This window comes from Trichosurus vulpecula, chromosome 5 (assembly GCF_011100635.1).
Source record: "Trichosurus vulpecula isolate mTriVul1 chromosome 5, mTriVul1.pri, whole genome shotgun sequence".
NCBI lineage: Eukaryota > Metazoa > Chordata > Mammalia > Diprotodontia > Phalangeridae > Trichosurus > Trichosurus vulpecula.
The window spans coordinates 147,458,699-147,486,518 of NC_050577.1; the positions used below are offsets into that span (position 1 = coordinate 147,458,699).

At 35.6% G+C, this 27,820-nt stretch overlaps 1 protein-coding gene across 1 annotated transcript in view; it reads left to right on the forward strand.

Moving 5' to 3' along the window:
- Positions 1-20,346, forward strand: part of NAMPT (nicotinamide phosphoribosyltransferase) — a 43,905-nt gene extending 23,559 nt beyond the window's left edge. Inside the window, exons 7-11 of the mRNA XM_036759591.1 lie at positions 7,761-7,986; positions 9,919-10,038; positions 13,875-14,015; positions 15,242-15,376; positions 17,449-20,346. Of these exons, the coding sequence (XP_036615486.1) occupies positions 7,761-7,986; positions 9,919-10,038; positions 13,875-14,015; positions 15,242-15,376; positions 17,449-17,559 (733 nt within the window). The 3' untranslated portion in view covers positions 17,560-20,346. The remainder of the gene's footprint in view (positions 1-7,760; positions 7,987-9,918; positions 10,039-13,874; positions 14,016-15,241; positions 15,377-17,448) is intronic.
- Positions 20,347-27,820: the final 7,474 nt, after the last annotated feature.

Genomic DNA, 27,820 nt, shown 5'->3' on the forward strand with positions numbered 1-27,820 from the left:
GCAAAAACTCCTTAGAGATGTCAAGTTTGTTGTATGTAGATAAATAATTTCAAATTATAAAATTAATCACCTCTGCCTTAAAACAAGTCTTCAAAAGCCTTATTATTCATTCTTTGGTGTTTAAAAGTATGCATTCTCTCTCTCTCTCTCTCTCTTTCTCTCTCTCTCTCTCTCTCTCTTTTCTTCCCTCCCTCTCTCTCTCCCTCTCTCAATATATATACACAGATATACACATATGTATAAAATCAGCATAATATATATTCAAGATATCTTCCCTTTTCCCTTCAAAATTGTTCATCTATGTGTTGCTTTACCACAGTAATTATCAAGAATAGCCAGAGCTCCTTTTCGAAGACTTTTTAGAAAGAGCTATAGAGTAGTAAGTACACCTTTTTGATGAAAAGAGGAATTATTTATTAGTCTTTAATTGCTCTTAAGCCTTCAGATGGGGGTAAGGGAATTATACTAGAATTCTACAAACTCAATTTTTTAGTATCAATTGAATTGCTTGCTTATTCTTTCTTCCTTTTCCTCTTCACCCTTTTTAGTTGGAGAGTATTATATTTGCTTAACAATGAGGAGGCAAAGTATAAATAGTATGATAAGCTTGGTTTTTGTGAAGCTTTGTGTAATTCTTTGTATAAAGCTTTGTTTAAAACTCACTTTCTCCCCACATTAAACAAAATTTAGTGAGGTTGCACTGTATTTTGAAAATAGTTTAGTCTAATGCTATATACTAACAGACATCACCAGATAAGTGAATTGCAAGACAAAAATTCCTGGTTGGAAATAGAACAATCAGTAACCTATGCCATATGATGTAGTAGAAAGAGCACTGAATTTGGAATCAAAGTACCTAAATTTGAGTCTGCCACTTAGTATTTGGGCGACCTTACACCTCTTGTTTCCATAATCACACAGGCATGGCTTCATTTCAGAGGTCCAAGACATCTGCTTAGTATAGTTTGCTTAAATGAGCTTTTCCTTATTGTTATTTTTTATAGTTCATTGATTAACTCTTTGGATTAGAAAATTATAAGCCAACAAGCAATAGAAGCTTAAATCATGACTTACTCAAGTAACAGTTGCAAAAGTTTTTCAGTTGTATTTTTCAGAAGAAGAATTTGCTGAAAGAAATTATCAACTGCTGAGTTTGGCAACATATGTCCAGAGCATATATCACTTATCCCTAATGTTCTCATCATTTCTCTTTTTTGAAAAACTACATTTTAGTGTTGCTTTAAGCCTAATATCCCATACCACAATATACAAGTATAAGGTAGCATCACATGGACTAAAAGATTACAAGGAAAGTCAACCCAAGCAAACTGGGAAACTCTTAATAAAAATGAAATTCAGTGATATAGAAACAAATATTTCAGAAAAGGAAGGACTAAAGAAACTGATATAGGTGCACAGAGAACTTATTTACTTAGACTTAAAGAAGATAAAAAAGGTGGAAGCAAATGTAGGCAGTAAAGGATGAGTACAGAAGAACAGCATAGTTCTATGAGAATTGTGTCAGCAGTGCACTGATAATGAGAGATTTTCCATAAGTTTCAAGAACTACAAGTACTTTTAACATTGAAGGTGAGAGAAAAAGCAAAGAAAAGATAAACTGCTTCCAATGCAATGGTAATGGATGGCAGAGAAAAGGCCAGAAGTACTTAGCTCTTTAATTTGCTTCTCTTTTCTCTGCCAATTTTGAACTTTGGAATTAGAAAAATGAAGTGGCTAAGAATTTAAAGCTCAATATTGATGAAAAAGATTACCCAGTTGCCTTCCATAACTTCAAGACAACAGCATTCAGAAAAAGAAAACAGCTTTCCTAGATGTGATTGCTGGAGACCTATCAAAGGACTAAAATGAATAAATGTCCCAATTTTTAGAAAGGAAAAGAAGGTAGAGCCATCATACTTGAAGCTACTGAGATCACCTTTGACTCTTATAAAAATTCTACAAAGCATTATTAAAGGAATAGTTTGTTATTACAGATCCACTGATAGCTCATCTCTAAGAATATGTCTATTGCCTATTGTCCAAGGGTGAGTGCACATAAGTTTAGAGAGGCTCATCACCAGATAAATTTTTAAGCAAAGATAGCTCTACAAGACCATCTTATAAACTAGGGAGATTTTTGTGATCTGCATCTGCAGATGGGCAATATCCACACACACAGTGAAATCATATTCCTCAAAGTATTATGAATAATTAGAAAAGGAAGCTATTAACATTAAGAGCCATTATATGGAATTTTTTTTTTAATTCATTGGAGGTGCAAAAGGTCTAAAAATCTCAAAGGAAATAATGGAAAAAATGGAGGAAATAAAGGGAATATGGCATTTTTAGGCCTAGTTTTGTCAAAACTCTTTGAGATAGTGGTTGAAAAATAGGAAAGCAGAGCAGTAGTTGAGTAAACTAGATAAAGATAAATCAGAAACAATTGAACTCAATAACTCGGTGCTTGATAAACCCAAGAACACAAATTACTTGGGGAAGAATTTGCTTTCTCACAAGAACTGCTGAGAAAACTGGAAAGCAATTGGGCAGAGATTAGATTTAGACCAACATTTTGTATCACATAGCACAATAAGCTCAAAATGGATACATGACCAGTATAAATATGGGGGCAAGGGAAAGAAAAAGAGAGAGAAAAATGAGAATGAGGATCTGTTAACTTTCCCAGCACTTACTAGAGGTGAAAGTCTTAACCAGACACCGGTTAGAGGTGATCACAAAAGAGAAAGGGGCTTTTGCATAAATAAAATTAATACAGTTTCCCTAAGAAGGAAAAGCCTTCCACTAGGGAAAACATTTTGCATCAAAGATCCCTTGTAAGAGAATTCTGCTGGGTGATAGTTTACTCATTAATCACGATTAAATGCTTTCTGTTGAAACTGTCATATCTAGAAAATGTAATGTTATTACATGCCATAAGAAGTAATAAATGATGAATTCAGAGAAGCAATGGAAAGACTTACATGAACAGCACAAGAGTAAAGTAAGCAGAATCAGGATTATCAAATGCACAATAACTACAACAGTATAAAAAGAAAGAACAAAACTGAGTGTCATACAACTATAATGATATAAAGTTTTGTCTATTGAGATGAGTTGAAAATAAACCTCCACCCCTTTTGGTGGGTGGGGAACAAAGGGTGTGCAATATTGAATATACTGATAGGCCAGATCTTAATAAGATTCAATTAAACAGTTATAAATCTGAATTCTAGGCCTAGTGATGGGCTATATTTCTGACTCCTACAGACCAACCTGGCTAAGTCAGAACTACCGGACTTGTAGCATATTTATTGACCACAGCGACTTTAGAAGACCATCATAAAAGGGTTTTAATTTGCATTAGTGAAGAGTGTGCTCACCCCTGAATGTCTTTAGAGTATTGAAGTTAAGAAATAAGTGTAAATTACTAAAATTGTGCTCTAAAAATCTACTGTAGGATGAAGGCAGCTTGACTAGATAATAAAGTTTTAATCTGCTATTATCAGACCACATCTGGAATATTGTATTCAGTTCTGAGTGCCATATTATCAGGAGGGCTATTGATAGGCTAGAAAATACTTAGGATGAAAAGACTATGCCATACAAAGGCTAGTTGAAAGAACTATAGATATTTAGACATGGTAGGACATCACTTCAGATTTGTCTTTTCTGCTTGTCCCCAAATACCAGTGGTTGGCAGTTAATGGGAAGCAAGTTTTAGCTTTATATGAGGGAAAACTTTTCTAATAATTAAAACCTGGTCACTGTTGGTAGAACTTTAAGTTGGACCAAACATTATAGAAAACAATTTGGATTTTTTTTTTAATGTGATTTATCCATTGACCTGGTGATTATACTTACACCCAAAGAGGTCAGAAATACAAAGGTACCCAGATATTCAAAACTCTTTTTTGTGGTAGCAAAAAACTGGGAACAAAGTGGGTATTCTTCAATAGGATAATAGCTAAACAAATTGTGGTAGACAGATACAATGGAGTAAGTAGTGTGCCATAAGAAACGACTTGCAAGGAATTTAAATATGAAAAGATGCAAACAGCCAAATAAGGAGATTCAGGAAACAGTGTACATAATGACTACAGTAATGTACATTAAAAACAATAAAATGCAGTTGAACATTAATTTCAATGGCCAATTTTGGTTTCAGATAAAAGATGAAAAAACGTTTCTTGATGAACTGACTTATTTGTAGCAAATGCAATCAGATATGGTTATTTAGTTGATTTTGCTTAGTTTTTTCATAGTGACTAGGGGATTGCAGTTCAGTGCTGGAGGGGAAAGTGATATACAGAGATAGTAGAAAATGATACAAAAGGGGGGTCATTAAAAACTTTTTTTTTTAATTTGACAAGAATTTTCACACATGAAATGGCTTCTCCATCACTGGAGGCATTTAGTTGTAGACTGAATGGTGATTTGTGGAAAACATTGTAGAGGCAATTGTTGCCTCAGTGTGTGAGTTGGAGTAATGACATCTGGTATTCCTTTTAATTCTTGAGATTTAATATTCTTAGACTATAATCTGATGAAGAATTTGAAAACTACAAGTTGGAGAAATTTTAATAGCTCCATAACTGAGTTACTAAACCAGGTCAGTTATTTGACCGCTGTGCTTTATTTATGTATCCTACCTCATAGGAGCACGGAGGACAAATGAGACAACCTATGAAAAGTATATGAACCGAGATTCTTTGATTCTAAAATTCCAACTCTTAAAAGCAAAAGAACCGAATCTGGAACATTATTATTGGAATTATTAATTTTATTTAAGATTTATAAGTGTGTGTATGTACACACATGTACCTATGAACTTTGGAAAATTATGAAAATTTGACACTTTAAATTGAGTCTGGGTATCATAGTTAGAATTAAGTTTTACTAGTTATAATGTAGTGAATGACAGCTTACGTCTCTCTAGTAATATATTCAATACATAGTGAATACGTAGTATGTAGAGATTATATAGTGAACATATACACTTAAAGAGTATATGCACTTCATTTAATGTGAACCTCCCCTTTGATCCCGGAGTATAATAGTAACTCTTCCTAGATGTATTGATGTATATATTTGATACTTATACACATTGTAATAAGTACCTGCTGTTTCTCCCAATACAATGTAACCTTCTTGAAGCAGTAACTTTTAATTTTTGTCTTTTGTATTTCCAGCATCTTAGCATAGCGCTCAGCTCTTAATAGGTGCACAGTTAAATCCTTGTTGAATTGATTTGAATCTGAAAAGAAGAGTGTCCCTCCATTTATATCTTTATTTTGCGTTTTAGGCAGCTTATGTCTACTTGAAATAGACACTTGCTTTGTGAAAACTTCTAGCTTATGTAGGACTGTTTGCTTATTGCCAACTGGATAGGAGATATCTGTATAGGTGGAGAAAATCTCTTGTCCATTAAAAAAAAACATATTAAGCCTCTCCTCCCTCCTGCTGCTCTACCCTATATTTAACAAGAGGGCATTGTTTTGATTCAAGTCCTTATTTTTATTGAATGGAACTTCAAAGTAAGGTCTCCGCTGGGTAGAGGAGAGGGGTCATAGTTTGTTGTTGTTTTTTAAGCAGATATTCCTATCTATAATTTAATAGCTAATTCTAAGTATACTAGATATTCCCTAAGTATACATTATGTATACAATTAAAAGAGCTACATTTCATTACAACATGATTGCCTCGATTTCTATTCTTTGACTGGAAGAACTTAGAAGCGGAGTATAATTCTGAAAATATATAACAGTTCTCCAACGGTTTAAGATTTACAGTATTTTTTATATTCTAAAGGGAAAGATGTAGGAAAATGATCCTGTCCAATGCATTACACCCCAACTATGAGAACTTTCATATGTTACTTATTTTTACATTACAGGTGAAAGTAAATTATTCATTATACTTACTGATTCGAATTATTAAAGTCAATGCTAAAATTATAATAGCCTTATGAGAAGGTAAAAGAAAAGGATAATCTCATAAATGTTTATATTTTACTTGGGAGTCCTTTTCTATGTAGCTTTTATGTTTTACTTTTTTAAATTAACAAACATTTTCTCTCCCTCCTATTTCCCTTTCCATTTGAAAAGAGAAGAAGAAAAACTCTTGTAACAGATAAGTATAGTAATAAGCAAAACAATTTCCCACATTGGCCATGTCCAAAAATATGTCTTACTCTGCATCTTGGGTCCACGAGTCAGCAGGTGGGTAACGCTGTTCATCATTGGTCCTCTGGCATTGTAGGTAGTCATTGCATTGACCAGAGTTCTTACATTTTTCAAAGTTTATCTTTAAAATGATGTTGCTGGTTCTGCTCACTCAGCATCAATTTATAGTTTTTTCCAGTTCTTTGCCACTACAAAAAGAGCTGCTATAAATATTTTTGTGAAAAAGACTTTAGAATTCTTTTAAAAACAATTTTTTAAAAAGCCCCCACATTTGCTTTTCCTAATTATATTGTTTTGGGGTAATGTTAAATCTGAGGAATGAAAGATCTTTTCTATCTGAGGTATCAGGAAAGATTTCATGAATGTGATGGCATTCAAATTAGATCTTGAAGGATGAATAGAATTTTTAAAGGTCAGGGTACAAGTAGTATTACGAGTAATTCCAAAGTAATGTAAAGAATCCCAAAATAATGTGAATGTATTCTTGGAATAGTGTTCTCAGTTTGCCAACAGTCTCTTTTATAAGTGAGTTATATTATTAAAATCATCATAAAAATGAATAATTTTGAAGACTTCTGTAAAGTGATAAAGAATGAAATGAGTAGAATCAGGAGAAAACTTTACATAATAATAATAATACTGTAAAGACAAACAGCTTTGAAAGCTGAATTATGATCGGTACAGTGACTATCCATGATTTCAATGGATCAATGAAGGAACATACTATCCATCTCCTGACAAAGAGGTGATGGACTCAGCATGCAGAATGAGATATAGCCAATGAGAGAATTTATTTTCCTTGACTATGCATATTTGTTACCAAGAATTTGTTTTTGTTTTTTTATTTTTCTGCTGGGGCAGGGGAGTGAGAAGCAAAGAAAATAGAACTATGTTAATTAAGAACAGTTTAGAAAGAAAGAGATTGGTAAGGAGAAAGGTACCACGAATGTGGAATGTTGTGTGCTCTTTTAAAGTTGCTGTATTTTATTAATTTTGCTTTATTTTACATAATGGAGGTAACCTGTAAATTCTTTTAACATAAAAGCAAAGCATGTTAAAACTTTTAAAATAATATAATAAAAGAAAAATAATTTTCAAAAAGAAAAAAGTGAATTAGATGAATATTTTTACCGTCTCTTAATGTTTGAAAGTTTAAATGAATGTCTTATGCATCTGACTATGTAATATAGTGCTAATAAAATAATAAAATTATTTTACACTGTAGCATAATCTCTTATGTATAAAAGGCATTCTATAATAATTGTGAGTTGATTATAGTTGAAGTCAGGAAAACAAAATCTAATTTGAAAAGCTGAAGGTGGTTTCTTTTTAACTTGTAAAGTCAAAATAGGAATTACGTTTTTGCCGTTCTTGAAACAAATTGGATGATTGATGCTAGTCTATATATTCAGTTCACTGTATGACACACGTTAATTTAAATTGCTCTGCTTGTCTTGTGTTACTTAGTGTGAGATAGCAAGTTTTGTGAAAATGATTAGAGTTTCTCCAGGATAGAACAATAGTGCAACTATAACTGCTTAAGCAAATTAATTCTTAGTGGGTTTTTTTTCCCCCTAGTACCATTACAGCCTGGGGCAAAGATCATGAAAAAGATGCTTTCGAACATATAGTAACACAGTTTTCATCAGTGCCTGTGTCTGTGGTCAGTGATAGCTATGATATTTATAATGCGTGTGAGAAAATCTGGGGTGAAGATTTACGACATTTAATTGTATCAAGGAGTGCAGAAGCACCACTAATAATTAGGCCGGATTCTGGAAATCCTCTTGACACTGTATTAAAGGTAAATTTAAAAATTATTTTTTTTTATTATTTTATTTAAAATTTATTTTACTTACTAAAAATGCCTATGTTGTATATATGAAACAACTTACTATATTTAGCTATTTTCTGTTCTTCAATTTTGAAATCTGAAAATTGCTTTCAAGCTTGTGCCTTTTGCATTTGGTTATCTTCAAAGTTTGGATTTTTTTTAAACTAAACTTTTTCTTTTACCAGTGCAGGAACTCATGCTGTGAGAATTTCCAGGAATGCAGATTGGCAGATTCATGGCAATTATAATCTTAGAGACTTGCCTGAGAGATTACCTTTAATAATTCCTAATGTTACCTAGCTAGTATGTGTCAGATGTAGGACTTAAACTGATGTCTTCTCGATTCCAAAGACAGTATTCTATCTAGTATGCAGTGATTTAAAATGATCTAAAGTAACTATGCCACTTTCATCCAAACAGGTCAAATTAAATGCTTTGGTGATAGAATTCTTCTGTGTGCTTCATTTCTATTACGCAGCAGAAGTTATTGATATATTTTTGTCAAATTTTTGTCCATGGCACATAGCTCAAAAATAATTTGAAGACCTTTTAGGCACTTGTGCTTCCCAAAATACAGAAATTTTATATTACTTCTCTAAGGATCTACTGTCAGAAGTAAAAAACTAGTAAAACTTTACTAGGTGACACAGAAAGTTGAAGAGACCTTCAACTCTGTGGCTATTAAACTTAAAACTCCTAAAAAGTAATGAGGTACTTTGTAAAATGTAAAGTCTTTGAAGTCACACAATTATCTAAGAAGGTGATTTCTTATAGGTGTAAGAACAGAGCAAATCAGAAATTAGATCTTTTTCTGTTCACTTGAAAAAGCATACCTCTTACAGTGTGTTTTGATTATGTCAGTTACCACCTACTACTCCCTCACTCTCTAATACTCAGAATGAAAGGAAACCTTTAGGCAAATACTGGCTCTGCTGTTTATTGCAAGGGAGACTTTGAACAAGTAACTCTACCTCCTTGGACCTCAATTTCCTTATATATAAAATGAGGCAGGTAGACTAGATAATTTTTAAGGTCCCTTTCCACTTTAAATATTTACTTTTTCTTATAGAAAGGAAAATATATCTAAATCTGGTATATTTTAAAAATATTTATAAACATTTTTATTGTTATTTTTACATTACCTAAATTTTCCCATGTTCCCCTTCCCTTCCTCTCTTCCAGAGGGACATTCCTAATAGACCTTGTATATGTCTAACCGAGTCTTCACATGATGACCTTTTCCCTTTTTTAATGAGAGAGTATTAAAATCGGTTCTATCATTGTAGTTTCTGCAGAACTTTCAGTGATTAAAGAGTCAGCATGATTTTGCATTTTAATTTGAAAATATTTTTTGATACCTTTTTTAAGTAGATAGGAAATATGGTAAGAACTACATTTTTTACTTCATGCCGACAGGAGTGTGGTGGCAAATGTTATTTTACTCAGTTTCATAATTCCAGTAAGATTAAACATATTGGTCAGATAAAATCAAATTTACCTTGTGGTACTTGGTAAAAATCCACTAAAACCCAAATAACAAATACAGTCATAAAAATGTTATTTATACATAGGATTATGTATTATATTGTGTTGGGTTTTTTTTTTATCTTTTCTGTGAGATATAATGAAAATCTGCATTTTTTTGAGCTGTTTTGAGTATGATTTACAACCAAGAATAAAGGCAGCAGTTATTTGGAACTAATTACAAAGTTGCCCATTTTATGTGGGGTAAGTCAGGGTGGAGAATCTGTGGCTTCAAGGCTGCAGGTTCCCCACCCCTGATCTAAGTCTAGTGAATTCGTATGTGTGCGTATACTATATATGACAGTAAAACAATCTTTGGTTATCTTCAAAACAATCTTTTAAAAAACTTTGGATGTTTTCATTGCTTTTTTCTCACAGGTTTTGGACATTCTAGGTAAGAAGTTTCCAGTTACTGAAAATTCAAAAGGCTATAAATTATTGCCACCTTATCTCAGAGTTATTCAGGGAGATGGAGTTGATATCAACACCTTACAAGAGGTATGTGTCACATCCAAAATCTCCTAAAAATATATTGTAAAATAATTAGGCTTTTGTATAAATCTAACTAGCTTGGTAACAATACCAGGATATTAATCATAATGATGCCTAGGTGCCTAGAATGTCCATCTGTAAATAATTTGGTTTAAAAACAGACATGGTATCTTAAAGTACTTGTAAGTAGCGGTTACTTTTCCCATCCTACACCTGCTTTGCCACCCTGGAAATGGAACTGAAGAAGTCTCGTGATGGTAAATGAAGATACTAAACAAGGGAAAGTATTTCCCCGATCGATTCTATGTACAAAGGAAATCCTGGCCCTGCCCTAATAGATCTCAGGTTTAATAAAGTGTAAATATCATAAGTCTGCCTGTTCACTAAAATCTTAATGCCTAAAGTTGTGTTTTTAATAATACTTTAAAACTATATTGTGGTTGCTTTAAAACCTTATTGCTCCCCTTGACACATTCAGATCTGAATTAACAAAGATACTTAGAGTACTTAAACAGTATTTTAGTATAGAAAATTTATATCAAGAATATGCCATTCAATACTCAAGTGGCATAAGTCAAATAGTCACATGATTTTCTGCTCGAAGATCAAATTTTTGGCTCTATTACATCATAGGCAGTTCACAACTTTTTTGAAATACAGTTTCAGAAGTTTGTCATTTGAAGCTCTGATTATAAACAGTATTAACATGGTACATTGAGTCAGCTCTCAAATGTTTTCATAAATATGTTTGCATAAATCATAGACAGGTACCTAGACCAAACCATAATGTACTGCAGTACTAGTGGTACTGTAGGATGCTGTAATGCAGCTATTAAAAAATATAAAAACTGAACCACCATGTAAAACAGTATCAATAAGAAAAAATTCATCTGGAGTTCAGCTTGAAATGCCAAGAGTAAATCTCCCCAGTAATGTCAGAGGAGCAAGTTTCAGCTATCTTTTGGATAATGAACTTGTAGTTCCCTCAACTCTAAGCCACTGGTAATGGTTTTGGAGGTCTGGTAAAAAAAAAAAAAAGCTGTGGAAACCTTATCCTTGGGAAACTGCTAGTCGTCCTTTTTTTCTAGGAAAAAGCCTATATTCATTTCCTCTACTTGACTTCCTCATTCATCAGCCCTTTGCAATCTGTCTTCTGACATTATTGCTCAACTGAGATTGTGCTCTGTATAGTTACCAATGATTTCTTAATTGTCTGATTCTGTTATTATTTTTGAGTCATCCTTCTGTGCTGCACTTGACACTCTTGGCCACTCCTCCAGGACATTGGCTTCCTCGTGGGTTTTTGTGACACTTCTCCTCCTGGTTCATCTCCTTCCTGCCTAACTACTCTTTCTTAGTCTCTTTCACTGGCAAATTATCCATATCACACCCTTTAAATGTGAGTGCTACTGTCCTTTCTTTCTATACCCTTTTTCTTGCTGATCTTGTCGGCTCCCATGGTTATCTAGACAAATGACACAGATATGCATATCTAGCCTCATTCTCCCCTTCAGCTCTATATCACCATCTGTCTATTAGGCATTTCACATGGGATGTCTCAAAGAGGTCTCAAAGCTCATTATGTCCAAATTTTCTTCTCTCTTTCTCAAATCAACCCTCTTTCAAAATTCCCTATTTCTAATGAAGTGCCATCATCCTTCCATTCTCTCAGGTTCCTAATGTCAGAAGATAATCTGTAGTACAGATTTTTGGCCATGTCACTCTTCTCATTCAACTTCATTGTTCCCTATTACCTCTAATCAAATAGAAATCCTTTGCTTACCTTTAAAAAGCCCTTCACCAGCTTGGTCCCAACCTAACTTTCTAGCATCATTGGACATTATTCCCACTTCCAAAAAATTGGCTTTCCTTTTCCTTACTCCATCTCCTATTTCTGTGCCTTTGCCTAGAAAGCCCTCCTCCTCAGCTCCCCCTCATAAAGTCCCCTCTCTTTTTTCAAGCTACAGTTCAAATGACTACCTTATGAGATCTTTCTGATCCTTCTAGCTCCTATTGTCTCCCTCCCTCTTAAACTACCTTATATTTTATTTGTATTTATTCTCCTTATCTTCATGCTTTCTATACTTAGTATTTACTTATTTTCCTCATTAGAATATAAGTAATAAGAATTGTTGATATCTTTTGTATTTTCAACCTCAGAACCTAACATAATTTCGATATTCACTATTAAAATAGAACTATTTATGTGATTTGACAACATAAATTCTCTTATACCATAATTTTACAATACCATACTTCTATCTGGTTAGACTTCCCTATAGATAGTGTGCTTAGTTGAGTGGTAAAGTTTGTTTTTTTCTAATTTTATAAATGCTAATGAAGAATTTAACTGTATATAGGTTTATAGTTCATTAAGTAATATATGGTATTTTTAAAGAATTAAATTGTACTGGAAAAAATCTCTAAGAAAAAAATTGTTTCTGTTTTTACTGTTCCTGTTACTCTACTTATTCAGATATCTCAGGGCCAGCTCTGAAATTAGTTGGCAGGCCCATCATTTTGCCTTTGCTTTTAATAGGCACCTTACCATTCATCTTTTCCCTAGTCTTTCCCTACTATTCCTGTGACCTTAGACAAGCCAGTTAGCCTCTCAGCTTCCTCATCTGTAAAGGAGAGGGTTGGACTAGGTGATTCTAAGGTGCCTTCCAACTCTAGGTCTATCATCCCTCGCTGTCCTGCCCTTCCCGCTTTGGCACATACTTGACCAAAGTCATGCAGCAAGTAAGTGGTAATATTGAGATTCAAACCCTTACTCTTGGGTCCAGTGTTCTTTCTATTATACCAGCTAGCCAGAATATGTAGTTAGTGGAGTCAAAGACTTTGCTTCTTTTAGCTGATGCTAAAAAATGAAATGCTCTTCTAACTACCGATATGAGCTTTTTTTCCCCCATCAGCAAAACAAAGTGGGTAAGATAGCTCCTCACTTTGTCCATATACCTCCCAGACTACTCATTTGGGTGCAGATGGGAGTACATAGTATGATTTATTCTAGGCCCGGCATCCCTTAAGTAAGACTGTAGTAGACCAGGGTCTGATTGGTTAATTGGACTTGAAAAATGTCTTATTCCTATCTTGTATTTTTATATCATTTTGTTTTCAAATATATACTTCCCTAACCAGCAAGTCTTCACTGTGACAAAAGAATAAAAGCAGCTCAGCAAAACTTACCAACAAATTACCTGAGTTTGACAGTAAATGCAGTGTTTGACAACAATGTACTTAGTCTTTCCAAGGAAATAAGGGGAGTGGAGTACAAATCTTCAGTTCTTCTCAGAGCCCACGTTTAGTCATTCAGTTTGATTTTTGTTGTTGTTCTTTCTGTTTACATTTATTCTACATTTATTGTTTTCCTGGTTCTATTTCACTCATATTCTGTCTTCCTGTGCTTCTCTGAATTCTTTTGTTTGTTTCTTATGGTGCATTGGTCTCCCATTACATTCATGTGACACAATTTATTTAGCCATATCCCAGTCAGTGAGCTTGTTTTTTATTTTGGTTCATGAACACAACAAAAAGTGCTACTATCAATGTTTTGGTATATAAAGAACCTTCCTGGCATTTAGAATAGGGATTGCACAGTGTCTGGCATGTGGCAAGTGCTCCTTGGTAAGTGTTTGTTGATTAACTGATTTGATCTCTGGGGTGTATACCAGCAATGGGGTCTCAGGGATAAAGGATGAGTACTTGTTCATTCTAATTCCAGATTATTTTCCAGAATGGTTGGACCTAATTGGTTAGTTGTTAGGGAATATTTTTTATCTATAACTATTTTAATTTGTCTGTGGGAAATCACTTTGGTATATCTCTTTTCTGTCCCATAGATCGTTGAAGGCATGAAGAAAAAAAAATGGAGTATTGAAAATATCTCCTTTGGTTCTGGTGGAGCTTTGTTACAGAAGTTAACAAGAGATCTTTTGAACTGTTCCTTCAAATGCAGTTATGTGGTTACCAATGGCCTTGGAGTATGTCCCATAATTATTTTTTTAGTCTTCGTGTTGGCAATATCTTTGGAGAAACTAGGCAGAAAGTAGTAGATGTGATCATAATAGCTAAATTTTAGCACTTTATTGCAGTCCTGTTAGAAGGTAATACAAGTATCGTTCCCATTAATCAGTCTCAGAGAGGTTAAATGACTTGTCCGTGGTCACAGTGTCAGAAGCAGAACTTCAACCTCAAAATGATTCCAAGTATAGCACTCTTCAGCTGCACCATACTGGAGCACAAAAAGTCAAGTAAAAGACAGTGTGCTGTTAACTGTTATAATTACTCTGGCCTTGACCCAGGAAAAATCAGAAAAGAAAAGAAACCTGAAAAGATTGAGAAGGGAAGGGAAAGAGAACAAGAAACAAAAAGAAGAAAATTTGGTGAGAGCGAGATAGAGAAGTTGAGCTGATAGAGAAGTCATTATGATTATATCACTATTTATTTAGACTTTGGTATGGTGTTTAAATGTGAATGTCATAGTCAAGCTGGCACTTATCAAAAACATAGCTACAGGTTTTGGCAATAGAAAATCCTTAGAAAATAGCTAATTTCTCCCTAAACACCTCTCACATTCATTTATTTGATCAGAGTCACACACGTTTTTCAATGTGGTAGAATCAGTATAAACACATTATCCCTGAAAAGCACGGTAAGCAAAGCTACATAAAGGAACTAGCCAGCAGTAACCACTGGAAAACTAGAAATTCATTACCTCTGCAGGGGTAAGCATTTATTATGTATCTACTGTATATAAACACCATTGAGAATCTAAGATGTCTCTGCTCTCAAGAATGTTGAATGGCATCATTCAACTTGGTAGCTGTGCAATAGTATTATATGAGGGGGAGATACTTTATCTTTCTACCCATTACTCAGAATAAAGTAACAGAACAAAGATCTCCATGGCTTTACAATAGTGTACTTTCTCTCACAAGTAGAGAATCCATCTCAGAAACATTCATACACTGTTGAAGGATAGGATTTATTCCTAATAGTTATGATTCCTGGGGATTTTTTATTAGAAACAAAGATATCCTTTTAAAGAGGATTCTAGAAGCCAGAAGTGGGGTGCTTTGGGCCTTGTACCTGTTTTGTAAAATATAAAATGTATGTGTGTATGTATTGATGAGGGGTGAATAGGGGAATAGGATAGCACAAGAATCCATATCTTGGGTTTCACTAATTTCCTGACTTTGGATTTCAGATTAATGTCTTTAAGGACCCAGTTGCTGATCCAAACAAAAGGTCAAAAAAGGGCCGGCTGTCTCTACATAGGACACCTACTGGAAATTTTCTTACCCTTGAGGAAGGAAAAGGAGATCTTGAAGAATGTGGTCATGTATGTCTTTATGTTGGATTTTTAGTAGTAATAGTTTTATTCTCCATACTAAGTAAAAAAGTCTTTTTTCCTCCCATTGTTTAGGATTTCCACTTATACTTCGTGTGTGTGTGATCTCTGATTTTCGTCATTATGCAGAATTCTCCATCAGCAAATCACACTCAATGAATATAGAAATTAAATGGCTTTCCAGAGTCAGTTTCAAGTTTAGGAATTGAGAGTCTTTTCAAGACTGAGAAGTGGAATTTAAACACAAATCTTCAGAGAGAGAGTGAGAGAGAGAGAGAGAGAGAGAGAGAGAGAGAGAGTGTGTGTGTGTGTGTGTGTGTGTGTGTGTGTGTGTGTACACACAGAATGAAGAGCAAAAATATTTTGTGCAAAATACACAGTGACTCACGCAACTAGATGTTGCAGACAAGAAACAAATACCTATTTAAATACAAGACAGTCAACATTGGAAAGAAAAACGAACACTTGAAGCTATTTATCACTGGGTCTCCAGTCATTATAAGAAATGAACTAACAATACCAGCTTGAAAGAGAAAACTTTTGAAAGTTTTTTTCATAGATGTTTTTAGAATTGATTTGACATAAATAAATTTCCCATAATTTGTAGTAATTATGGAGAAGGCCAGCCTACATTATAGTTACTTCTTAAAGAAAACTGGGTTTGAATTAAAGAGGACAAAGTTTGAGACTCAGCTTAGATATTTATAAGCCATATGCCCCTAGGCAAGTAATTTAACTTGTCTAAATTTAAGTTTCTTCACCTGTGTAATAGAAAAAAAAAACTGCTTTCACTGCTTATCTCATAGGACTGGGGAAAGTGCTTTGTAAACTTCAAAATGCAATTAATAAATATGAATTATTGTTACCCTTTTATTTTCATCTAAATGTGTGAGTTACGCAGGCAGGAAATTTATTAAAATAATCATATATTGTTACAAAGAATATGTGATCAGCATAAAATAGTATATATGAAAAACTCTTTTTCAGCCTATAAGTTGGCAGCAGGGTTAAGGAAAGCTTAATTAAACTCTTAAAAAAAATTCTTGTTTAAAAAAAATCTATTGACTACCTGTAGAACCCTGAATAGTCTCAAAAAATTATTTCCTGTATTTTTCTTGATAAGACTCATGTGAATGATTACAAAATACCAATTGGTGAATTTTTTTGGTCATACTCATTATTTTACTTCATAGCCAGAAGATTGGTGGAAGGATAATACTAATCCCAGTTCTCAGTTCTGTCAGTGTGGGTATTCCATTCACTGGCACAAATAACAATCCCTCCATACTGAGTGATTCTTGTCCATGTAGTTCATCAATCTTCCATAGAGGATATGAACCCTACCTCAAATACTTTACTGTACAGCCTTGGGTAAATGCTTTCATCTCAAGAGTTTGGGTTTCTTCCTATGTAAAGGGGAGATGATAATAATGACAGCATGTTTTTGAATGGCCAGTTTATTGAGCTCCAGGACAGCCATATAGAGTGTTTGGAAAGTCATTGCATGTAGGTGGATGGTGAACGGATGAAGAAAATGGGCTAGAGAGGCCCTCCCTCATAGGGTCAAATGAGATAGGGTATGCTGTTAGAATGTGAGCTATTACTAGCATGGTTGTTGCTTAGACTGGTCACCAAACAATAGACGTAGCCCTTTGTTATGCTTGTACATCATGCTTTTTCAACTTCATTACGGCCTGCTTGAGCTTTCTAGGGTCACTTCCATGCCATGAAGCATTAGAGTAAGACTTCTCACCAAGAGATTCCTAAATTACATTTAAAAATTTTGTGTGATAAATCATGCAGTACTTAAATCATTCATCTGCCTTTCTTTTGCATCCTTTTTAAATGTCAGTATATTATAATGGTAAAAGTAATGGAATAGGAATCTGTAAACTGAGATTCCAGTCTGAGATAGTCATTAGCTGTGTGTCAGTATCTTTAGGTTGGTAGATGTAAAATCAGGGAATGGGACTAGGTAATAATAAAGGGCTTTTGCAGTCCTTAACAACCGATGGTTCTTCTGGTTCTCGTCACTAAATTATTAAATCGGTCTGTTTGTACAGGATCTCCTCCATACTGTCTTCAAGAATGGAAAAGTGACAAAAAGCTATTCGTTTGATGAAGTACGGAAAAATGCCCAGTTGAGTAGTGAACTGGAAATGGCACCTCATTAAGCTTTGTTCTCTGACTGTGTGTGCGTGCCTGCGTGTGTGAATGTGTGATGCATAGATAATATTGTACAGATCTGTGTGGGGGGTTTATGTGTTTTATGATACATTACAGCCAAATTATTTGTTGGTTTATGGACATACTGCCCTATTTTATTTTATTTTATTTTATTTTCTGCCAGTCTTTAGGGAGATCTCAAATTAGGGAATGACACTTAACTGTGTAAAAGATTTAATGCTGAAGTAAGCTTTTTAGGGCCCTTTGCCAATAGATAGTGATTCAATCTGGTATTGATCTTTTCACAAATAACAGAGAACTGAAAAACTTTTTTATATATAACAATATCACATAAAACAGATTTACATAAAATTATCATGATTGCTTTATGTTTATATTTAACTTGTATTTTTGTACAAACAATATTGTGTAAGATATATTTAAAGTTTCAGTGATTTAACCGTCTTTCCAACTTTTCATGATTTTTATGAGCACAGACTTTCAAGAAAATACTTGAAGATAAATTTCATTGCCTTTTGTCCATTAATCAGCAAATAAAACATGGCCTTAACAAAGTTGTTTGTGTTATTGTACCATTTGAAAATTAAATCAGGATTGTACCCTCTAGAATTACTGACCTCACTGCCCCATGTAGAATTTATGAACCATTCTACATTAAAGAAAATTATTGTTGTTACTGGAATGTTGAGGCACTATACGCAGAGTCTATACCTTCCTGATGGTGTAAGGTATACAAGTGAAATGCCAAATTTGAAAGGAGACAGTATTGCAATTTGTATGTCAGATATTGCTTATGGATCTAATATGCACCTCAAGATTTTAAAGAGATAATGTTTTTAAGAAAATTCCTCTTCCACTGTAGAATATATACATATATGTAAAATATTGACAGATGTGGAAGTGGTGTATTTTAAGGTAATTACACTTCTGGATTTATTTTTCATATTCTATAGATAACATGATTTCAGAGTGAAATACTAGACTGGGTAGTGCACTATTTTGTTTTCATTTTTACTTTTATACTTCTCATTAGGATTTTTCTTCCTTTTCTCAAAATAAATGTTAAATTGTACAAATATATTTTATCAACTTTTAAAAGAAATAAACAACACTTCAATAAAATATTATACAAGCATACTCTTATCTGAAAGCAGATTGCCCTGTGAAAACATAAGATAACAGTAGGTATTGACAGAATGAAACCTTAACTAACAGCAAAAGTTAGATTCAAATTAAGATCACCCTCAGCATATACTAGGCTGAATGGCTGCTAGACAATGAGATGGCCAGTGGATCTAAGAAGTTACAGAATCTTTTCACATTCTTCTACCATGTTGAACTAGTCTCCTGTTTAAAGGGATGTGCCTTGAATTTTAGGGAAGAGGGAAAGGCTAGTGTTCATATTGGAATTTTCATTCATTTTGGAAGAACTATCAGGCTTAGGTTTTACTTAATTTCAATTTTTATGTCATTAGAAAGCTGACATTTGGGAGACTAGAAAAGCTTTAACAAGATACTATAATTATGAAATTTCTAATATTGAAAAGCCATAACTTGTTTGTCTTGTCAAAGAGCCATGTAACAAATGTTATAACATTAAGACAGCTTATTAATTAGGTGATGGATTCTAAAATTAATTGACTTTTGAGGGTGATGGAAAGAAATAGTTTTCTTTTTTCAAATGATCTAAACACTAGCTTCTGGACTGCTTTAAATAGTAGGACTTTAAATGAGAACTGTAAGCGTTTCTCACTCCCAGGGAAAGCCTTACTCCTGCAACGTTAGGCCAGAAAATGTTTTAAACTAAATAAATGTATCCAGTTTCAGTAGTACTGAGAAAGAGCTTGTGTTTCTCCACAAAATGTTCTAGAGAATTTTGTCCTGTTGAGTTTAAAAAAAGAAAAAGAAAAAAAAAGCTGCATTAAGTTCTGTACCAATAACAACTTTTGATAACTTGACTACCCATAATTGATATTTTTATATTTGATTAAACACCGGGGATATGCTACAAATGCACTATTTTCTCTTGTGTACCATTAATTACAAGCATTTTTGTTTTCATATAACTAGATTTGATTTTTATTTTGAGACTTTTTATGAATGCTCAAAGCTGTTCATCAATGTACATGTCATTTTTCCTGAAAATCATTATTCTTAAGTTAGTACTTAAGTACTTAAAACTGATTTAACCCTAAACTTCTGTCACTAAGTGCTTAGTGTTTGGCAATCCCTGTCCTGGGCACTAGTGGTTAATATCCAGGTCAAATATAGAACCCTTACTGCTGTGCTTGAACCTTGACATATCCTTATTCTTAACAGAAGCAAACAGCATGTTTGGGTTTGCTTAAAATCAGTAGATTTGTAGTTATTGATATATTTTAATTCCCCACATTTAATAATATCGTAAAATATTTATATTCAAATAGGATATGGGAGTTTTTTGTGTTGACTTAATTTATTTGTAAAATGGCTTTTATGAATATTCCTTATTTCTTTTCCTGAAATGAATTATTATGAAATTGATATAAAACTTTTGTAAAGAAATCTATCATGGACGATCAGAAGGGAAAAAAATAATAGAAAGGTATTTATCGTTCTGTTTGCCAAAATTCAGAACTAAAGTTTTTTGTAGTTTTACATTCCTTCTTAACCCATTCAGTGGAGAAAGGTAACACTTCTCCTAAATCATATGTTAAAGCAATCTTAATATGTACTCAGCATCAAAGACAAACCTGTAATAAACATGGAAATAAAGTTTAGTTATGTTAGTGAAACATTAATATGACTGTGTGCTTTAACTAATAACATAATTTAGTGACACATCCTTTTTCAATTGTACCCCATTACACATAATTGGACAACAGTATCACTCATAAGACCAGGCTTCTGTAGTATTGGTTTATACTAACCTTGCAGGTCTATACATTAATGCCTTCTGAAGATAATTCCTACATTCCAAAGGACTGATATATGATGAGGGAGACATTTTGGGGCAGGTAAACCTTCAGATGTTTCCAATTATACCATGTAAATGTACTGTTACCCTAACTACAAACTCTTTAAGGGGATCACCATTCCGATTCGATGCAACTAAGTGACCATCATCCAAAGGCCACTTTTAGCACTTTAAAGAACATAGGATAATGGCTTAAGCTGAAGTGGTTTCCCAAGAATTATCCAGAAGTTCTTGGAGTATCCCTGGAAAGATCCTTCAAAGCCCTGTTGTCGTCTTGAGGGGACAATTATTGAACATCTAGAAGAAGAAGGAATAAAGATCATACCAGATCAACTTCATTTGTTAAAGGTTAACCCCTGAAAAGAACTGAGAAAGTTCACCTTCATTTCTTTTTCCACATGATTATTACAGGATTGCTGAGCCGGTAGATCAGAAAAATGCTTGTAGGTATGGTTTGCCACTATTAAGTAGTATCTGGCACTCACATAAGAGTGCTCTAACATTTGCAAAGTATTTTTCTTACTTGAACCCCACAAAAATCATTTGCAGTAGATACTACTGTATTATAATAATTGTACAGATGAAAAACCAAGAGTGGGGTAAGTGATTTGCCACCCATGGTTATACAAAGGATGTGTCAAATTGGGATATAAACCCAGGTCTTCCTAACTCTAACTCCCTTAGTCAAACATCCATTATACCACTGCAGCCTCTCATGCTAATCTTATGGGCACTATGGAGGGATATAGATTAGACTATAGGATAATTAAGTAGATTCAAAATTGGCTGACTGTCCAAATGGAGGGAGGTCTCTCCTACAGTATCCCAGGAATTTGCCCTTGGCTCTGTACCATATAACATGGTCATGAGTGATTTGGATAAAGGCATAGGTAACACATTCAATTGTAGATGATAAAAAGGTAAGAGGGACAGCTAATTTTTAAAAATCAGCCAAGAAGGGCAGCTAATCTAAAAAGATCTCAGCAAGTTGTAGCATTGGACAGACTCTAAAAAAGGAAGTTTAATTGTGAAGTGTAATTGTCCATTCAGATTCAAATAAATGTCACGAGTACCAGTTGGAGGAGGTGTTACTAGCTAGGAAGCATCTAAAAAAGACTTGAGGGTTTTGGTAGATTATGATCCAGCATGCTCTGGCAGCCAAAAAAACTAATGTGATTTTAGACTATGGTAAGAGGAAAAATGTGCAGAGTGAGGAAAATGGTAGTTCCACTGTACTGTGCTCTGATCAGATCATATCAAGTATTGTTTAGTTTTGTACCGTATCTTAAGAAGAGCAATGGTGAACTGAAAGAACAGTGACAAGCAGGTAAGCATCCAGAGCTGGGTGAGGGGCCTCAAGATTGGTCGAAGGTATGAGGGATGGTTAGCCTGAATAAGAAAAGATTTAGCAGAAACTTGTTAGGTCTTCAGGTATTGGAAGGGGGATTGGACACATTCTGCTTAAGAAGGCAGAGGTGGGAGCAGTGGGAAGAAACCTCTGAGCCAAAAGATGGCTTGTCAGATATGTAACAGAGGGGTTTATTGTTGAGGAACAGGTTTGATTATGCTGAGGTCCTTTCCACCTCAGAGTGATTCTTAGCCATCCCTAAGGGCAGCGACTGTCTTCACTTTTGTATTGATATCCCCATCACTTAGCACAGAAATTATTAATGCTTTACTTTCATCCATCCATCTAAACTTTGCATGTAATGCACAAATTCACACAGTAGATGCTTCACAAATGCCTGTTGAAGAATAGTTTGAAAAACTGAAACCAAAGACTCAGTACTTTGATGGGCCATAGGTCATAGAAACAGGCCTGTTTCAAACAAATAAAGTTTGGCTCTCCTTATCTCAGAGTAACCCCCACCGTCTGATTTCTCTTGCCTATAGAGAGGCAATCTCTGCCCACTACAGATTTTAACTATCTTAATCTGTCCCTGTCAGTTTCCTGTCTCATTCCTCAAACTATTCTAAACCCCTGACATTGCCCCCATAGTGTCTGCAGACTACCCAGCCTACTTCTCAGAAAACAGTCAAGAGTCCCTCTTTTTTAGGGCTGATCTGTTCAGAACCTGTAGTTATCACTGATACTTCATTCCCATTTCCAGGCAATTACCAAGTCCCCACCTCCCACTCATCCCTTCTTTTCCAAAGGCCACTGTTCTTGTATAGGCACTAGTATTACCCCAACTTGAACTGTTGCAGTAAGTTCTAAGATGCTTCTGCCTAGAAGCAAGAGGTGCAGTAAAGTGCTGATCCTCGGCTCAGGAGAACCCGCCTTCAAATGCAGCCTCAGACGCTTACTAGCTATGTGACTCTGGGCAAGTCACTTAACCTCTGTTTGCCTCAGTCTCCTCAACTGTCAAATGGGGATGATAAGAACATCTGCTTCACAAGTTTCTAGTGAGAATCAAATGAGGTTGTATTTGTACAAGGCCTTGGCACAGTGCCTGGTACGTAGTGCTAAATCAATGCTTATTCACTCTCTCCCCCTCCAGTGTATTCTTCCTACTGCTTCCAGAATAATTTTTCTTATACATAGATCTGGCCATCACTCCTATGCTCAGAAATCAGTGGCTCCCTGCTGCCTACCAAGTAAGGTACAAACTCCTTAGGCCAGCATTCGGGGCCTTTCTTAATCTGTTACCAATCTGCCTTTGCAGCCTTATGTGTAAAATGGCCATGATACATCATTTACTTTGCCAGATTAGCAAACCATTATAGACTGTTTTTGCTACATGGCAAAGTACAAAGTACAGAAATAGGTTCTGATGGTACAAAAAAGTACAAGGCAGCTTCTTGCCTCTCTGGCACTTAGATTAAAAAAGAAGAGTAATGCTACAAATTAATGAATTAGGGAGATGACTCAAGCTGGAGTGATAAGAAGAGGTGGGATTTGGGGACAGAGTTAACACTTGAGTTAGACCTTGGAGGGAAAGTAGGGTTTAGATCAATAGAAAAAACACAAGTGGTACTGGAGTTGGGAAAGAAGAGTCCAAGCAAAGATTTGGAGAAACAGTGGCACATGTCAAGATTATGCTTAGCTGGAGTGAGGATAGGTTCACGTGGTAGAGGACTTCAGAAGGAGTCTCGATTTTATTTTGTAGGAAAAGGGGAATTATCAAAAGTTTGTGAGCAAAGAGGTGACAGGCAAGGCCGCGTTTTAGGCACTGAATTTGACAGACTTATCACCAGTTTAGCCACAGGGGGATGAATTTTTCTGCTACAATAAATTGAAAACCATCTGTTAAATTCATGCATCATTTCTAGACTTCCAAACCATGCTTCAGCTGCTAGAACTTCTCAGCACCTGGGGTCCCCTAACCCTGGAATATTCCTCCTTTAGGCTGGTCCTCTTCTCCCATTGGTAAGTTACTAGAGCCTCCATTTTGTAGAAAGACCCAAGCCAGCCTGGCTTCACTCCCCTCTTCCCCTGCTCTGACTCTTTAGACTTACCTTCATTTCCTTCCTTCTCTCCTTCCCCCCTCCTTTTTAATCTCCTTTTGGTGTGTTGCTGTGTTGGTAAGCAAGATAGGCTCTTAGCACTCAGTTCACCCAAGTGCCCTTGTAGAGTGTGGCTTTTGTGTCCTTCGATTAATTCAGTGTATTTCATTGAGTCTTACTAGGTGCTAAGCCCCAGGCCCAAACCCCTATTAGGTGCTAAGCCTATGTGGGTGTGAAGCTCCTGGGGTACTAAGGGGAGATCTAACTCAAGAGCCAATCATAGGAGCCTAAGTGCTGGTCATTCAGATGACTTTTGATGATGTCTGAAATGGTGTAAGAAGAGAAGACAGAGCTATTCTCACTCATGGTGGTGCGCTGATGCAGAGACTCCAGGCAACTGTAGCTGAGAGCCCTCCAGCTCATAAACCTGGATGTTGGGACTTTGTTAAACTCTGGTAACTATGTATTGGGATTTGAATCAGACAAGCTCTGTCTGTTGATGTTTGTAATTTGTTTGTATTTTGCTATGAAGTTCAGGGTGCTGGATTTTTCCCCTGAACTAAGTGAATGGTATTTGTATACTGAATTAAAGTAAACTTGTCAACCCCTTAACATTGCTTTCCTTAGTAAAGCAGATCAAAAGAACCTGGGCTTTGGCAGTGTGCTGGTAGTGTCCTTGTTGTTGGGCTTGTGTTGGTCTTTCATTTGCACAACAGCTACTAGCCAGATTGTTGCAACAGTTGCCTTCCCCCTTTAGGGAGTAAGCTCCCTAAGGACAATAACTATCTTTATTTTTGCTTGCAGTTGTATCCCTAGCACTTAGGAAAGTACCTGACACATAATAAGTACTTAATAAATGCACTTTCCTTCCTCATCAAATATGGATCACCTGTCTACTACATTCATGGTACTGTGATGGGGGATATAAACACAAACCTACAAAACGCACAGTTCCTATTCTCAAATACCTTATGTCCTAGGCGGGGCTAGGTTTGAGGTAGTGCCAGAGCGAAGTTGCACAAATCACTATAATACAAGGTAGGAAGTAAAGGAGAGATCTAGACAAAAGAAGAAAATTTGAAGAGAAAGAAAAAACATTCAGCTTGGGGAAATGTGGAAAAGCTATACAGAGGAGGTCTGAGTAGAGCTTTGAATGAGGTTAAGGAGTCTGAAAGACAGAAATGAAGAAGATGTGCATGCAGTCCAGTCAACGGCACAGACCAGTACTCATGTATAGGTAGGCAAGATAGCATGTCAAATTCAGGACCACACCTAGCAGTCCAGTGGGCTGAAATGTAGTGGATGGAGTAATGTGAGTTAAAAGTGGAAACAGGTTGAACCAGATTGTGGAGTACCATAAGTTACAGGCTAAGGAATTTTTCATTGTTATTTTAGAGCAGGAATTCTTAATTTAGAGTCCATAGTAACCCCTTCCCCATAAAGGAGCTGTGGATAGGTTTCAAGTAATTGAACTTGGATGGGGAAAAAAATTCCATCTTTATTTTTACTAACTTTTGGTTTCCTTTGTAAGCCTATGTGTTTTATGTTGTACATTTGAAAACATTACTCTGGGGCAGAGGCCATAGGCTTTCCTAGGCTGCCAAAGTGATCCACAATACAAAAAGGTTAAGAACTCTGTTACACAATGAATGAGTCATTTATTGAGGAGGTGTCATGGCTCAGACCTGTGGTGCAAAGGACCAAGCTCTCAGAGAAAAGCCTATCACCATCCAGACCAGGTCCTCAGACACCAGGCTTAAGCAAGAGCATAGTGCAACTCAAGGTGTGGGCTATCTTCCAGGTGCACCTTATCCCCATCATATCTCTAACTGAACCTCCACTGGTGTTGTGTGTGACTTCAGTCTAGCTCCTGGGAACCTATTCTTCAAGTATTTACCAACCCAAACACCTGCCCTGAACCTTCCATTGGTTCCATCTGACATTTAGAAAGAATTCCATTACCAACCCCATCCTCCATTATCATAGGCTGTAGAAGTTGAGGACTTGGTAGTTTTGGTAGTTGTTTCCCAGTCCTATGGATTAAAAATATAAACAAACAAACCGACCTCCTACCCTTTTCTATTTCAGAGTTGGAACTATTTGCCAAAGCAAAAGCCCCTCCACTGCTACTCCTCTCCATACTTTGTCTTGCTCTATTTTAACCCCGCCTCCATAAATCATTTCTTTCCCTGCCAATCATTGTGTTATCTGCAGGTACTAGACTCATGTCTTTTGAAGAGTCAAAAAAGAAAGTTCTTGTTACTGTCAATGGTTCAACATCAAAAAACTGATATTTTATCAGTGGAAGTGACAGTAAAATAAAAGGCATTGGGACAGTGAGGTGGTACAATGGATAGAGCACCAGCCCTGAAGTAAGGAGGACCTGAGTTCAAATCTAGCTCAGACACTTACTAGCTGTGTGACCCTGGGCAAGTCACTTAACCCCAATTGTCTCAATATATAAATGAATGGATAGATAAATAGATGTAAGCATTATCCTCTGCTTTGCTCCTGTACCCCTTAGGGACCATGGAGTTTTCCCATCTGATTTACAGCTGAAATCTTCCATGTGTGGTGTCTCATCCATTAGAATATGAGCTCCTTGAAAGCTGCAGCTGCCTCTTCTATTTGGATCCCCAGGGCTTAGCTTTCATTCATTCATGGAATCACATATCCACTGTAAAAAATCATTCTAACGGGGGAGACAACATGGAAACAATTGTACATACAAGATTTAAAAGACAAAAGGTTTAAATAAGAGAGTCTCAGGAAGGAAAGCTTTGGGAATAGATAGGGGGACAAGAAAGGTGGAATTTAAGCTGAGTCTTGAAGGAAACTAGGAGAGGTAGGAGTCAGAACTGAGGAGTGAGGGCATTCCAGGCATGGGAGGAGATAAGAGTGTCATGTTCAAGGAAGAGCATGAAGATGAGCATAGTTGGATTATAGAGTGTGGAGGAGATTCACATATAAGAAGACTGGAAAGATAGGGACAGGCAAAAATACATAGATCCTCTGCATGTAACAAGTGGAGAGGCAGTGTGGTGTCAAATTCACATAGAAATGGATCCTGGCCACGTAGTGACAAATGAGCATTTTCTTTGTTGTATTCTATTTTTATTTTGTTAAACATTTCCTAATTACATCTGGTTCCAGCAGGGACTTACAGGTTGAATTTGACCCCTCTGGTGTGGTAGATAGTCACTCTTAGAATTGGGAAGACCAGGTTTCCAATCCAGCCTCTGGTACATACTGGCTGTGTGACCCTGGGCAAGCCCCTCTCAGTACCTACAAGCAACTTGCTACAACTGGAAATGGCAGAGGGGCTAATGTGCATTGAGAGAGGGAGTTTCCCTATGCCAATGAAATCCTACTAATAGGTGGCTTTACTATAAGTCTGATTAAAAAAATATCAGTTGCATACAAACTACACATTACATGCTCTCCATTTTTAGGCATTGTCTTAACTACGTGGGTAACCTCCCGTTACTCATGAAGCATTTTAAATCAGCTGAATCAATTGTTGAATAGTCCTGGTACTTCTTCTGTGATGTGCTTTTAGTTTTTCACTCTTGGTATCAAGAAATCCACCCGTCTGAAGTCCTTATCCTGATTTTGGGAATGGCCTGCCCTAGGTTATATCTATCACTGGACCCATCAAAGCCAAACTCTGAATGAATCCTGGCAGGATATCAGAATAATATCCATAGCTGTAGAAGCTTTCAAATGCCCAACTGGGTAAGCCTGAATATACCTGGTAAAATACTCTGTCACCACTTGGATATTGTTCATGTTCTTCCTATTTCCTAAAGATAAAAAGCCTAAATAATGCAAATTCCATTGCTTTA